We start from the raw sequence: 15,968 nt of genomic DNA, 5'->3' as shown, positions 1-15,968 counted from the left end.
ATTAGTTATTGTATGCAATAAATGTGTTTGTAACAGGAAAACAATAAAAATGTGATGTTCCAATGGGATAGACAGCATTTCACTATGAAAAAAAATCCAAACGTTCTAAATACTTAATTTAAAAAGACAACTGAGTAAATTAATTTCTTCATCAGGAATTATTTACAACTTGATTAAAATGAATGTTTAAAACAAATTATCAAAAAGTGAGTTAGTTCAACACAATACTTCTGAGTAATATGAATGTTTGTGTTTACAGTGTGGCAATCATGTCTTCCTCCATCCTCAGGAAGTAGTAACAATGTGGCTGGGTTTAACAGTGCATATCTTTAAGATGTTGTCTCAATAACAGCGTTATTTACAAGGTAAATGTCTCGCTAGTGATAAAAAGATCATGGTCGTTTGCAGTGTTGGGCAAGTTACTTCCAAAATGTAATGCATTACATATTACTAGTTACTTGCATGTGAAAGTAATAAGTTTCTTTACAATATTACTCTATTAGTAGAGTAATGTATTACTCAAGTTTAAGTTACTTTAAAATGGTCCACTGATAGTGTAGTGGTACACACGCCTGAGTTGTGTGCGGGCAGCGTGGGATCGATTCCCGCTCAGTGACAGTGTCTATGTGTGCCCTGCGACTGGCTGGCGACCAGTTCGGGGTGTAGTCTGCCTTCGCCCATTGACGGCTGGGATAGGCTCCAGCAACTCCCCGCGACCCTGTATAGGATAAGCGGTTTGGAAGATGACATGACAAGTTACTTTAAAGTTACTTTTAAAAAATCGGGGATTAATTTATTTAATAATGATTTCAAGACCTTAAAAGGAAAATGCTAAATTTTCTGCCATACTCTAGCTGGTGAAGTTAACTTATGAGCATATTTAACTGTATAGTGTGGTCTATAATATTAGTAGAAGTAGAAGGAGAAGTATCCTTGAGCAAGATACTGAACCTCCAGTTGCTCCCAATTCTGCATCATCAGGAGGTAGATGAGGTACAGTGTGAAGCGCTTTGAGTACCAAAGGTAGAAAAGCGTTATACAAGTGACAGTCCATTTGCCATTTACACACAAATAATAGCGATGCATAACATATAATCGATAATTGGTCCAACAAGACAGACAGACAGACAGACAGGGCATGTGTAATAAAAGCAAAAATATAAAAGGTTTTACAGGCCTGAAGTCTTACAGATTAAAAGTTTGAGTTAGACAGTGACACATCAGTATGTTAAACCGTCTTCATGTGAGGATGCAAACTCTCTTCCAAACCAGCTCTCTGTTGTTACTTTGTATTTTCGTTATTAGACTTTTTACTCTACATCTTCCGTGTCATGTCTGCGTATGGGTCAAAATCCCAATCCTCACGTAACACTTATTTACAAGTGACGGCATGAGGACAATGGAGGAAGCCTTGATCAATCTGAAAGATACTTGTCTCCTCTTGATTTTCCTTTCTTAAAAATGAGCAATGACTGGGCTTTCTTTTTTAACAATGAAAGATACATTTTGTAAATAGTAGGAAACGCCTCACTTTTTACTTTCTGGTCGGCTGCTATGTCAGCACTTTTATATGTAGGCACGCCTGTTAAAGGGCTTGTCCAAACGCGGAAAATAAGAAAGCATATATTTGTAAGCTCATATCTATTCTATGTTCGCCCATAATGTGTCTCTTTGCAACACTTTAAAAATTGTGGCTCTAGTGTTAATAAATGAATGCTTTAATGTCATGATAATCATTTTTATTGGAACACTTAACTTAATAGAAAAAAAAGGTGTTGATTTTTTTTGTCAATCACATTAAATTCTTGCCATGAATTGACCAAGCCGCAGGCGATTTTGTGCAACGGCGTGGCCGTAGAGAGGGTCACTTGCTCGCTCGGAGATCGTAGAAACGCGGCGCTCGCCGTAATGCTCTCGGATGGATGGGGGGCTCGCCTGCGCACCCCCAGCGCTGGAAGCGAGAGCGAACCGCGGTCTGGAGGAGCTGTCCGCCTGTCTTTTTTCTGGTATCGTGTTGAATGCTCGCCCCTTCTTTTGCTCCCTGTCTAACGTTGTCAAAGTGTGCCGTTTCCGTTAAGATAGTGGCAAGTTTTCTACCCTGCCTTGTTTGTATTTGGCGCAGGGCATCATGTTGTTGGTGTCTGCAGTTGTTTGTTATATCAGTGCAATACAATTAAAATATTTTTTTAATTCATAGTGGTGATTGGGATATGCACTATTGCTTTATAAAAACTATAGTGTGTGAATCCTTTGACTTGTTGGCTATTCTATTTGTTAAAATGTATTAAATGCATTAATATGCATGCTCATCTGTTTGTCAATGTTAAAAAATGAGAAAAGCCCTTTAAGCCACTGAGCAGCGAACATTTGCAGTGTTTTCGAAGGCAGCAAATGATGCGTTCACGTAAAAGTTTTCGCCAGGATTTGTTCAATGTTGCAAATGTTCGCAAAACGTTTGCCAGATATTTGCCAACAGTTGTACGGATTTTTCTTGACGCAAGGAAATTTTGAACATGTTCAAATGTGCAACAAGCAACAAAGACTCATGTCTGACGAGTTTGGCGAACATTTACAACCTGGAACGAACTCTGTCGTGATTTTTCTACTTTCACCAACAATTGCAAATGTTTGGGATAGGGGCTTTAGAGTTGGGGAGGGGGGCCTACATTTGATGGTGAGCCCTGGGGCCTATGAGTAGGTAAAGGCGGCACTGGTCATGGCACATGGTCAGGATGGTACCACCTCTGCCTCAATCTGAACAAGGAAAACCCCTGAATTGGCTTCTTAATTGATTATACTCAGCTGTGTTGAATTATTTATGATACTTTTATCATCTAAAATGTACAGTTGTTTGACAATCATTCTGCACTGTATTCAGTTTTGCACACCGCACCATTAAATTTATGATAGAAACATTTGTGTGCATGGATAACTCTAATTTGCGATAGTATGGCATGGAAAATATTGATTCCAAAAGGAAACTATGTTGACCGCTGTTATGTTAAAAGTACTGCATACACAAGTGGTGGACAAAGTATTAAGACAAAAATGCTATTCAGGCTATCTACTCAAGTACAAGTTGCACTTACACAGCATGCATTTTTAAAGAAGTGAGGGGGAAAAAAAACAGTAAATGCAAGAGACGATGTAAACAGGAGTGCTGCATATGGGTGGATATGGATTCCATTCCATAATACAGCTATTCTATATGAATTTGGCTAAACAAAACTCAAAACAAACCCAACTACACAACTGGTCTTCATGTACTATTTCGCCTTTCAATCATGTTTGTAAAAAGGAAGACCAAAATACAGGCAGTGTGGTTTTGGGGGAAGAGTGGTTTTCCCTTGAATGGTACCTCCGACGGCACATTTCGAGGCATTGGAGAAACAGAGCAGTATTGTAAAGTTTGTTAATTTATATCGGGTGTTCCCATCTTTGTGTCTAGTCGGGAGCTTGTTGGATCTTTAAGTCAGTCACTGACTGACGCCCATTTTGCTGACAACTGATAGAAACTAGCACTTATCCTTTTGGACTAAATTTAAATCCATCAGCTTGTTGTTCAAGCTGCTAGCTAGTGCTAAGCTACCAGCGTGCAAGTGGCCGAACTTCCTTCATCTGCCACTGCTAGCAATGAAGTAACAAAGAAAAAAAGTGTTGATGAACTGTCTAGCTGGCGTTCTAGTGCTAACACTAGTAGACTAGTGTTACTAGAACGCCCAGAAGGCGGTCATTTGACTACTTATGCTTTACATTTGACGATGTCACCCCGCCATATCACCTGCTATTTTGGCAGGGAATGGCCATTTACAAATTAACGTCATCTACTAGTAGCCAGCAGAGTTGTTTGTCAAATATCACCCAGATTTGTTGTTCAATAGTTTTTGCAAAAAAGTTGTACAAACCCCTGGGCGTTCTAGCAGTTGAATTTAATGCTTGATAGCCATCTAAATATTCCCATACACATGCAAACACTTCCGTGTTTTGTTCTCTGATATAGCGGGGTGTCTCACGGTGCATGCACTTCTCCCACATACATACGTGGACGTGAGACGTGCGTGTGATGAGACTCACTTTTAACGGCCAATTCGCTACTCAATTTGAGCAACCACCGATTCATGTATAGCCTTAATGCTAATGCTTGTTTTTTCACTTTGATGTATTTCAATTATTGAGACATCCATATGCTTTGCATTCTGCCATGATAGCTTTTTCATTGCTCAGAACCCTGTTTGAGCAGGTACTGCCAGCGCAGCAAATATCGATCCAGATTAGCCTTTCAACGATGCTGCATCACAGCTCAGCTTCCTGCAGGCCAAGAAGGAGCAAGTATGTCTGCGTGCGTTAGCTGCCGGGGGCTCACGGACAGATAGGTCGTGTGAGCTATTACAAGCTTGCTTTTATTTTTTCATCCGACAACCACAGATACATTTTAACTCGAGCATTGTGGATTGTGCAAGATCCTGGTGATGTGTCATTGTGTTTAAGAGCTGTCACTTTTCCTTTCATAGCAATAGATATACAATATCAGGGATGAGAATTAAAATTGGGAAAATAGTCGGAAAAATGTAATTGTTGGTGGTGGGATGGGGACGGCGGGTCAAATACACCAAACAGACATAAGGCACATTGAGTTAAACAGGCACGAATGACAATATTCACTCGGCCAATTTGGCTAACATTAGCGGACATCCATCGCTAGTTGCAGCAGGAATTAAACTTAACCAATTGAATGTAGTGTGGGTCAACAGAATTTTTAAAAAGAATTGAGAAACTAGAGCTGTGAGCAGCTATAAAGGGCCCTCACAAAGGGCGGATGAAAATTTAGGGGTAGTTGGTTGCAGTTTGTAGTCGTAAACACTGACGGAAGCCCGTTTAAAATGATAGGCGGACTGGCCCATAGGCGGGTACTATTTTTTCCGGCCGGACAAAATGGCGGATAAACGGACGGCGGAAGGGTACAGTGGCTGTAGGCGATGAATAGACCGTGAATTTTTAGTAAAATGCCCAGCTCTGCTACTACGATTAACGATACTGCTTATTGATTTGGTGCCTTAACGTTATTCTTATCGCTACTTTTAAGAAAAACACGCAGAAAAAATATTAGAACTTTTAAAAAAAATAATAATAAATGTACCTGTCTTGGAATTACGACGACAATGTAAAATAAAAAGAAATTTGAACGGATCACTATTGTACTGTTAAACATTATAGGCCATGATTTGTACATACCTTATCCCTTTGCATGTTAAGTATGTCCTTGTCTAGATCCTCTCTACAGCGTAAAAATCTGTAGAACTTTTAAAAAAAATAATAAATGTACCTGTCTTGGAATTACGACGACAATGTAAAATAAAAAGAAATTTGAACGGATCACTATTGTACTGTTAAACATTATAGGCCATGATTTGCACATACCTTATCCCTTTGCATGTTAAGTATGTCCTTGTCTGGATCCTCTCTACAGCGTAAAAATCTCTCCAAACAGTCATTCATGCTCATGCCAGCGCCGCCGTACACTTAAAGCTACGATTCGGAAGTGGAAGTCCTTTGTTCTCCTCCTAAAGTAACATTGCTTTATTTTGTAGTAATTATAATTTTAATAATTTTTTTCAGGGTTAACACAATAAAAACTAAAAACGTAATGCGTTACAATGCATACGTTTTGCAATAAAACAATAGTATTGCGTTATAACACAATCTTAAATATTCTTGTGATGTCCCCTGGCGGGCTCTGTATGCTGGTGACCGACGGTGGTTGTGTTGGCAGCTAAATGCTATCTTGGTTGATATCTAAACAGTTGTAAACAAATCAATGCATTCACGGTACTCCCAGTCAGTAAGGGGATGTGAATAGGAAATTAGCCAGTTAATGAGCTTTAAATAATGTTAATGAATTACTAAACATCTGCCCTTAGCATCAATCGCATGGCGTCATGCACAAACGCTTTTAATTTTATATTTTGAGGGGGTTGGGGGGAGTACTGACGGAATGCAAGGATGGAAGCGCTTTAAAAGGACAAGGATGGACGGGGTCGGAGGATGATTATTTTTATGAATAAGGACGGAGGGATGATGACGGAAGGATGCCCAGGACTGACAAAATAAAGTGCCCATCACTGGCAATAACAATGACAGCAGCAAATTCTTCAAACTATATTTGCTGTTGACTAAAATTAAGTTACCGTGAATGATGTATTACCTTTATAATTGCTAATGTTATCAGCCAAGCGATCAGTGGATCCAGATCTAATTTAATGAGCCATTCAGTTTTACAGATGCAGAGTACTGAAAACAACTAGAGTGTTCTACATAAAGATTGAACGTGAACAGTATAAAAAAAATCTTTGTCATTGTATGTTGCAGATACAACAAATTGGGGTTGTGAAAAGAATACAATCAGTAACAACAAAGTAATAATGACAAGCATGTACAGTATACAAGCAGGACCAATGTTCTCACGGCTCAAGAGTTAGTTGATCTCTGTGAGGGGAGCTTTGTGATGGGAGAGGCTCCTTCGGCCAGCCGGGAGCCAAGCAGCACTGAGCGGGGAGGGAAAGGGAGCGTTGACCGCCACAGACTCGTTGCTGCTGCGATAGTGAAATTGTCTCTGCGAATGTTGTCCCGGTACTACCCTCTGTCCTTTGTAGTACCGGGTTCACTGGTAAACATGTTAAAATAAAAAGCCAAATTTAATCGTTGAAAATAACGGGCAGCGTGAGGCAGTGTTGGCTGATGGAGCTATCCATTCATCTTTACGAACTATTCAATATGCCTATTAGACAATCCCATGTTACCAAACCATTAAAGAATTAGGTTATTTTTCCGCCAGATTGCGTCCCAGTAGCTTGAGATAAACTGATATCAGAAAGTTGTACTCTCCTAACGTTTTCACTGGGAATGCTTAATGTGTTGCCATACATGTGGTACACTGCCACACTTATCAATGGCAGTGAATGAGTTAAACAGTGCAACACAAAGCACCAACCTACCAAAAGCACTTTGATCAGTCATTCAAATTCCACCTCATGTTGTATTGCACTTAGTCAGGTAGGTGTTTCCACGTGCTGACAAAGGCGGTGGGTATCAGTGAATAAGGCACAGTGGTGATAGAGTTCCAGCTATCAGATGTTGGATCATAACAATCCAATGTTTTGCACCTTTGTGTCCCAAAGTAACCTCCAACCACATAGAGCTTATTTCCGGAGGCCACAGCATGGCAGCTCATCCGTTTGGATGTCATGTCACCCACACGACTCCACTGATTCGTTTCACAGTCAAACCGATAAGCAGAGGCGGCTGTGAATTCTGTGTCACCACCCATAATGAAGATCTGACTCCCCAAGACTGCAGCTGCTGTATAGCGCCAAGGTTGCGGGCATTCAGCTGCAATATTCCAGCGGTTCCCAACAGGGTCATAGCACTGGACCTAGAAACACAACACAGTGAATGACAACCATTTACAGTGAAACACAAACATTAGCGTACATGACGCCAAAACCTAGACCTGCAAACATTTTTTTAAAAAGCCAAGCATGACAATTATTCAAGTTATTTTGGGGGGGATTGACTTCATTTGGCACCACAGGGAAGTAGTGAGTATTCCCTTTGAAAAGCTACTGGGCAGCTATTGAGAGTTAGATAGAGGCAGCCTGAAATAAGTAGGATCACTTGGTCAGGTGAAGCCTTTTACTGTATTTGACAGTGCAAAGCATGGTCTGTAGGGAAAGACAAGCATGGGTGAAACACTGCTGAGTCAATGGATGATTTATCGCAGATGATTTTATTATATTGAGTTGATTTAATTAACTCATAAATTCTCATTTAATTAAAGTCATTACATTTTGTTTGCTCTTTAACATTATAAACATTGTATATGCACAAAAAATGATGTCCCAAAGAATGCCAGGATGAGAAAACGAAATAACTCATCAGCTATATCAAACTTGACCAACCTTAGAAGCTTTCTCTCTGTGTATGCTGGTGCCCCCAAAAACGAAAAGTTTTAATTTGGCACTGACCACTGCAGCATTACTGACACCATCTCTTAAGGGAGCCATCATAGTCCACTTGTTACTGACAGGGTTGTACCGCTCAACCTAGGAAAATATTAAGACAACATACAGTAATTCACTACCCAATTGTTTATGGCAAGATTAAAAACGTATCATGGTCAAATAGGGGTGGGCGATATGACGATATTAGATTGTTAAGGACTTTAACGTGTTGACGATTTCATAAAGACAAAATATCGTTTGATCGTCTACAGGGAACATTCTATACAGTTTAGCTCAATGCGGCTCAAAGCCGCTGACGCATACCCGACCAACCAATCACAGCACGCACAGTGCACTGTACGTGACACTCCCCGCCTCCCTGTTTGTTTGTTTGTATAGCGGGAAGCTATAGCGGAAAGTCACCACGAAGCAGAGTTGGTCCCGAAAAGAAACTCCACATCCACAGTGTCGATTTGGTTTGGCTTTTCCTCGGAAGAGAAAGCGCAAACCAGTTATTTGCAAAGTTTGCAGAGACTCGGTTCGTACGTCAGATGGCAACATGACAAACCTGTTTAATCACTTGCAGAGACAGCACCCAAAAAACTACGCCGACAGCCAAAGCAAATGGAGATCAGACACATGGTAGCCAGAGGCAGCCGCTTGCTCCGAGCTAACACAACCCACGGTAGCACAGTCATTTAACCCATTAAAGCCTGAAGCCCCTCATGAGACATCTCTCTAAAACCTACGGTTGTCTTTGGAGTCACCCTTGAAATCCTTACATTTTCGCCACCTACAAATTAATTAATATCTCAGCCCCTGTAGCCGATAGAAACATAATTTGAATTTGAAAAGCTTAGACATGTCGCTTTCACACAGGCACAAGCTTATTAATCTATACTGTTTCAATCGAGGATGCAAGTGAAGCACTATTCTAATAATAAAAAAAGTCCTGCACCTGAGGTCATATCGTGCAATACCAAACATTCCCCACTACTGTAATAACGTGCAATACTCAACATTCCCCACTACTGTTAGTTTAGTTTTATTATTATCCAATGCTGTTTCTTACATTTCACTATAGCACTGCAGCACTTTCACTTACTTAGAATATTTTTCCTCTGTACTATGTACAGGCTAAAATGAGTGTTCCTCATACTTTTTATGTAGATGTATGTTGGTGTGTATATACATGTGTATATACACGTTACTGCGTATATTTACATAGGTTTGATCCTGAATGTTTGCCGTTAATGTTATACATTAATGGCTACATTATGCCGCCGTGCCTGTGTGACCTATATCTTTGCTGCTGTTACACTGAAAATTTCCCCACTGTGGGATCAATAAAGGCCTTCTTATCTTATCTTAAAATCTAGTGGAAATTACCATGCTGTATTCTCTTACAAAGACATTGAAATTGTCACTGTCTACGAACATATCTTAACCATGCATCACGGATGGTTTCACGGCTTTAAAGTCCGCGAGCGTGTCGTCTATATCACTGCCGTTATTCATTTCAGAGCTCCCGCAATCGACGGCGCCCGCCATTACTGCTCGAAAAAAATCTGGATATCCTCTGACAACTCACGACACCGTCACATGTATATTCTGATGCATTTCATTGGCTAAGAGACCGAGAACTGGATTAAAAAAAGAAAATGACGTATACGCTTTCCCGGCTTTAAAGGGAGAAACACGCAACAGCGCTCCCGGCTTTAGTGGTGGAGACGCAGTTATGCGCTCCCGTCCTTAATGGCACTCCATATGAAAAAACAGGCAAGCAGTGTATAGAAGTAACTGAGGCAGTGACTTATTACCTTGCTGAAGACATGATTCCCATTAAAACAGTGCAAAACGAGGGGTTTAAAAGACTGTTCAAAGTACTTGACCCGCGTTACGAGCTGTGTTTTTATGTTTACGTAATGTTACCTTTTATGTTTACATTCACTGCACATTTTGACAAAAATTGGCACTATTCAAATTAAAACCTGGTCAGAAAGCTTGGCTGGCTTAAAATGTATTTGTTTTTCTTTTAGGGTTTTATGTACATTTGAAATATGTTTTATGTTTAACGTAAGGAAAAGGGTCAAAAATGTGCAAATTAGTCTAAAAAAACGATGTAAAAAAAATCATGATAAAATCATGATTGTGATTTTATTTTTTAAAAATTGTGATATATTTTTGCCATATCGCCCACCACTATAGTCAAATAAAAGCCTTTCTCTTACCTGTTTTAAAGAGACTGATGGAGAGGCGGGATAAACAAAGGCAATGGCTGTATGACCTCCAACCACATACAGGCTGTTCTCCAATTCAGCTGAACCATGACCAAATCTGATTTAGTGCCAGTGACAAAAATAAAACCTCGTTAGTGAGGTGTGTGTATTGTGCCTTATGCAGTTGCATAAGATGTCAGAATGTGGCTTCTGAAGCCAAGGATCTACTTTGTTTCAACATATCGTCACACTATATGGAAGCTGCATTTGGTTGACAAATGATACAAATGACTTACTGAATGCAACATCTTTTCACAGTATGTACGTACATAGCACAATTATGGCTCCCCTCACACTCTTTGATACAACAGTTGTCCTCCAATATCATTAAATACATTTATTAAAACAGACCTTGCTATAAGCATGGGTGCTCCTTTCGACCATTCTTCATGAACTGTGTCATAGATCCAGACGTCTTTTGACACTCCATTTTCAGACCCTCTTCCTCCAGTCACATAAACCTTACAGCCAATGGCACATGCACTGAATTCTTTTCTTGGGCTAGGAAGGTCTGCCTTTGGTATGATCTCCTTGGCTTTGTGATCAACCTTAATTATTATGAAACAGAAAGACAATCAGAAAAAAACAATCTACCACAACAACAAAAAAGAGGTATTAACACTCTCTCGGAGTGATGTTCAAATGGGCAGAGCCAATTAATTTCCGAACGCAGCCAGATTTGGATGGAGTCGTGTATTCCAATTAAAATGAATCCGAATGACCTAACAAATGAAAATGCTCCATATAAAATTTTCAGTCGGAATAAAAAGGATAAATCCAAATGGAACTTCATTCAGATTCACAGAGATGGTATATTCCTGCGCATGCTCTGTCTTGACGTAAATGCATAGTGATGTCGTTGTATACACATTTTCAAATGGCAGCATTTTCCTAGAGCTATTCTGTGACGGGAGAACAAAGTACACATAACTTGTCTTTATCAAGACGTCGCTTTAATACAATGCTTCTCAATTATTTTCTGTTACGCCCCCCCTAGCAAGAAGAAAACAATTTGCGACCCCCACCCCACCACCCAGTCTCCACCGCACCTATAAATAATAGCATTTGTCTATAAAATAGTTATAGGTACACCTCTGCATAACATCGTATCCGTGTTAACATAAAGAAAAGAAAAAGAGATATAGTTCAACTTACAAGAATTAACCTTATTAACAGTGTTTATTAGTCTGTAAAAAAAAAAAGATTTAAGTGCATCGATTTGCCTGAAATAAAAAAAAATATATCCTTGTTTAAGATGTAAACATTTTTGACAGACTTGTTGCAACATTTGCTGCTGAAAATAAAATGAAACAAAATTAATAAATAATCAAATCAAATTAACTTCAGCAACATTTACTCAGAGCACAATATATAAAACACTTTAACCTACAAAACAAAAAAGAATAAAACAATTTGTGCTGATTTTTTTTTTTTTTTAATCAAAATGAGGAAGCCAAAATGAATGGCTACAATGAGCACGTTTTGCAGCGCACAGCTTCTCAATGAAGAACTAAAAATTATGTCTAGACTTATTGATTTTTGGGAATATTTATGTCATTTAAATGTCTCCTATTATTCCATAATGATATGACATATATAATCAGGGGTGAATATAACTGGTACGCAGGTACGCAACAGAAATTACTGACGCGTACCGTCATTTGCGTCACGACGCGCATTTGCGTACCTGTACACACTAGTGGTGCAGTGCAACGAGTCATCTTTGATTGGTAAGGATGAAGCATCGGTTCAGGATGGGCATGATCCGCAGAATGGTTGGTGAAAAAAAAACTGCGCGTTCACAATCAGGCAACGTGATGGAGGAGGAAATTGAGGAAATTGAATACATGTTCCCTCAAGATCACGTAAGTTGCATGTACAAGAGCGTTTTGCAAACACACTCAACGAACACACCGCCTCCACAAAGGCTAACTTCAAAATAAAGCTTACCAAATAATACATTGAGACAATGCCAACGCAATAGCCTAAGTTAACTTCTAATTTGAAGTTGGCCCGCATGGTGGCGGAACAGCTAACTTGACTTCCGTTTTCGACGTATCGGCATTCTGCAGTTTTAACGCTTGCTACCAACATCAACACAACACTGTCTTGAAATTGTAATCAGCGGCTAATTTAGGACACGAACAAATCGCTGGTTAATTACACTGTCATTGTATGATACATGTCTCCGGCGTTAGTGGCTAGCATCTGTTATCATTAGCTGGTAGTTCAACAGCTGCTGCTTTTATTTTTTTAAACTTCTTTTTCTATATTGTGGACCTAGATTACTTTGTAATGTGCTGTCCATGTTTTAAGAAAGGTGCCTTAAATTGCACTTCAAGTCTTTCATTCTGTATCAATTTAATTAACATATTTAAATAATCGAAATGTGAACCTTAGTGAATGGATTCAGATTCGTCCATTTCTGAATCTCGATGCATCTAAAAATCGGAATTTTCCCCCACCACTAGTTGATTTTTTTTTTTTTTTTTTTTTTTTAATGGGCAAAAGAGTTTTATAACACACACACACGCACACAAAGTTCTATTTAGCTTTTTTTTTTTTTTTGCTCATACAAAAAACGATCCGATCCGTGACTCAAAATCTGTCCTTATGTGATCCGTTGGACCACTAGTGAGTACCAAAGACAAGTGAGTACCAAAGACAAATCTCCTAGTACTCATGCGAGTACCGCATGAAAAAAAATTATGTGCACCCCTGTATATAATGACATTTTGAGGTGCAGTAAGTACTGGTGTAGCACTGTCAACTAACTACTAGACCAGTTGGAATGAGTAAAGGGTGTTAACTACAGCAATCATAATGGGAAATAAATGTATTTGATAAGTGATTTGTGTGACAGAAGTGTCACCCAGTGAAAGAGAAAAAGAGACATCGTCATGACAACACCCATTCTCATACATTGGCCACCAGATCGTGTATAAAATTGAATAACAAAGCTGCAATTTACCGAAAAGTGCATTTTCCCACTCATTCATCACTGTGATATGTAGACTTGTGACGTATTCATGTTTGGGTGTATTCTGGCGTCACACTAATAAGCCGCTGTTGTTTGTGCAACATGCCTCTGGAGTACAGGCTAGTTATGAATGATGCGGACTACAAGCGTGTAAACTGAATGTTAACCGAATATCCAGGCTGTCACATTTGACTTGCCCGCTAAAGTACTGGGTGTGTGTGCGTGAGTGGGTTTCTGTTTGTTGGCTCAACTCGGCGACTGTTTTCTGAGTGTGTGTGTGTTTACTAAGCTTTTGTTTGGCATGCTTGCGCGGTCACCATGTTTTCCTCATAATCCATATGGCCCGTGGTGGAACAGAATTGCTCCTTACGGTGACCGTTTGGGCACATCTAACAATGTTATTCCCACCGACGTCAGTTTTGTCAAGGTCAAACAATTTTCACACTACGGACAACATGGGACTTGCGCCTTGCTATTTTTCCCCGCTTGACACTCCTCCATACTTGAAACAGAGTGGCTGCAGTGTGGAGAGAGTCACTGGGTGACTGGGCCCTGCCCGCTGCTTCGGCGAATGATTATCACTTCCTCCTCCTCTGCCGTCTGATTTGCTGAATGGGGGATGTAGTGGCAGAAATTCTGTTTTACCATTAGCTTCAATGTTGGTAGTCAAAGGTAGTTCTGACTCGTCCATAGTAGCACATCTACTCATACATGAATTGAATTTCTTTGAATTACTCACACGGACTCAAGTTCCTTTTTTGTCTTCTTGTATTGAAGGTTTTGTAATCCACAATGTCATTCAGTATAGCAGGTGGATAACATGTACTTAGACTATGAGCACGTTCAAAAGCTGTTCGCTTCCGTGACTACCAGCACACTGTATACTAAACACTGTCTGCTATGCTACTACTATTGCATGAAATCTTTATGATGACAGAAATTGAGATACTACTTTATGATGACAGAATTGAGATAATACTTCAAAGCATTGGCTCTCACAGGGGGGTTTCAGCATTTCCTCATACTTTGCGGCCATCGACTGACTTGTTATGCTTTACGAGGCAGTATTAATACTCGATAATGTAAAATTACACATCGTGAAAGCAAGATTGGCGATACCGATGACGATATACATCGCCCACCCGTAGTTGACAGCATGTCACGTCAAAGTGTACAGCTATTTGAACACAAACAGCTGCGCAACATGTAGGCCTACACAGATAGTATACCAATACTCAACGGCATACATTTGTGTTTATCCTTGATAAAAAAAATACTAATATTGCAGCACCTTACTGAGTCACTTATAATAGTAGTACAAGTAGTAGTAATATTCTTCTTCGTACGCGTTTCCATGAGTGTAATATACAGCTACCGGTGAACAAGTCTGGCACACTAGAAGGAGTAGCCCAATGAAATGAATTACAGCGTTAATCTTGATGCACTAACGGTTTAATTATTGACACTATTTATTTGTGTTCTTACTCAATGTTTCTATGAAGTAAAATATTAAAGAGTGCTCTTTTTCCTGATTAAAAAAACAAACATTGTTTGTCTTTTTATTAACTCATTCACTGCCAGACATTTTCAAACAATCTTTTACCCTAACGTTTGAAAAAATGTGAAAAAGTTATAAAAACATTCCTTGGATTGAATGGCTGGACTGTGAGAAGACGACTAAATTCTTCAATGGCATTGAATGAGTTAATGGCATTTCCATTCATTTTAATGGGGAAAAGCTACTTTTGAGTGTTGAGTGTTTTCAGCTACGAGCCTGGTCACGGAATGAATTAAACTTCCATCTCAAGGTACCACTGTATTGGATCAACACTTTTTTTTCTGATTTAAATCCAGGTTTAGCATTCATATTTACCTGATATATCTTGTCACACATAAAAGTTTGGCCTCCCAATATCAACAGTGTGTGCCCTGCCTTGCGCGGTCGAGCACAGGGACCTGTCACAACTCCATCGTTTTGAAGAATTCTTTTTTTACATTGCATTGCCTCTTCTACAATTACCCTGTAAACAGAATTTACAGTATGAACAATCCTTGTTCAAAATGCAAAACTGGAGAAAATAACAAAAAAAACAAAGGGTTTAAATACATTAAAATATGGTACCTGCTCCTCTTATCAGCTATGATAAGCTCTTCACATGCAACGGCCTCCAGGAGACATTCAGAGGGGAGAAGAGCCAACCTTATACCCCCGAGCAGCTCTGGTAAATGGTGACGCCGATTATCCAAGTCATTTCGAACCCATCGCATCACAGAGTTAAACACAACCTACAAATAAAATAAAACGGACAAACAGTAAGAATAATTAATAACTATGTTTTACTGGTCTAACACCAGCTAACACAACCAAGTAAAACTGTCTGGTTCAACACAAAGATTTTATGAGTAAGGACATAAGAAACGACTCCTTGCAAGTCTTCTAATTGTGTAACTCCAACCTTAGATGACATACCACTAGGGATGTCACAAAATCCAAATGTCACGGTACGATAACATCACGATATGGACCTCACAATATGATAATTATCCCGATATTGTGGGGAGGTTGGCGATATATTAAAAGCTCATGATACTGTATAAAAGCTCACAATATTGTAAAAAAAAGAGAGATGTTAAAAAAACATAATATTCTATTTTTTTTTTTTTTTTACAAAACCGCATTCACAAAGAAATAGAAGACCTACAATGACCGAA

General features: G+C 39.4%; 1 protein-coding gene across 1 annotated transcript in view; it reads right to left on the bottom strand.

Moving 5' to 3' along the window:
• Positions 1-6,234: 6,234 nt before the first annotated feature.
• Positions 6,235-15,968, bottom strand: part of klhl25 (kelch like family member 25) — a 45,644-nt gene continuing 35,910 nt past the window's right edge. The window contains exons 6-11 of the mRNA XM_086027872.1: positions 15,379-15,542; positions 15,130-15,277; positions 10,628-10,824; positions 10,229-10,334; positions 7,956-8,099; positions 6,235-7,429 (exon numbers count right to left, since the gene is read on the bottom strand). Of these exons, the coding sequence (XP_085883998.1) occupies positions 7,043-7,429; positions 7,956-8,099; positions 10,229-10,334; positions 10,628-10,824; positions 15,130-15,277; positions 15,379-15,542 (1,146 nt within the window). The 3' untranslated portion in view covers positions 6,235-7,042. The remainder of the gene's footprint in view (positions 7,430-7,955; positions 8,100-10,228; positions 10,335-10,627; positions 10,825-15,129; positions 15,278-15,378; positions 15,543-15,968) is intronic.

The sequence above is a fragment of the Filicampus tigris genome, chromosome 4 (genome assembly GCF_054856515.1).
Source record: "Filicampus tigris isolate MCC_2025a chromosome 4, RoL_Ftig_1.0, whole genome shotgun sequence".
In the NCBI taxonomy this organism is placed as follows: domain Eukaryota; kingdom Metazoa; phylum Chordata; class Actinopteri; order Syngnathiformes; family Syngnathidae; genus Filicampus; species Filicampus tigris.
The sequence above is the reverse complement of the archived record's forward strand: the minus strand, read 5'-3'. Positions and strand labels throughout refer to the sequence as shown.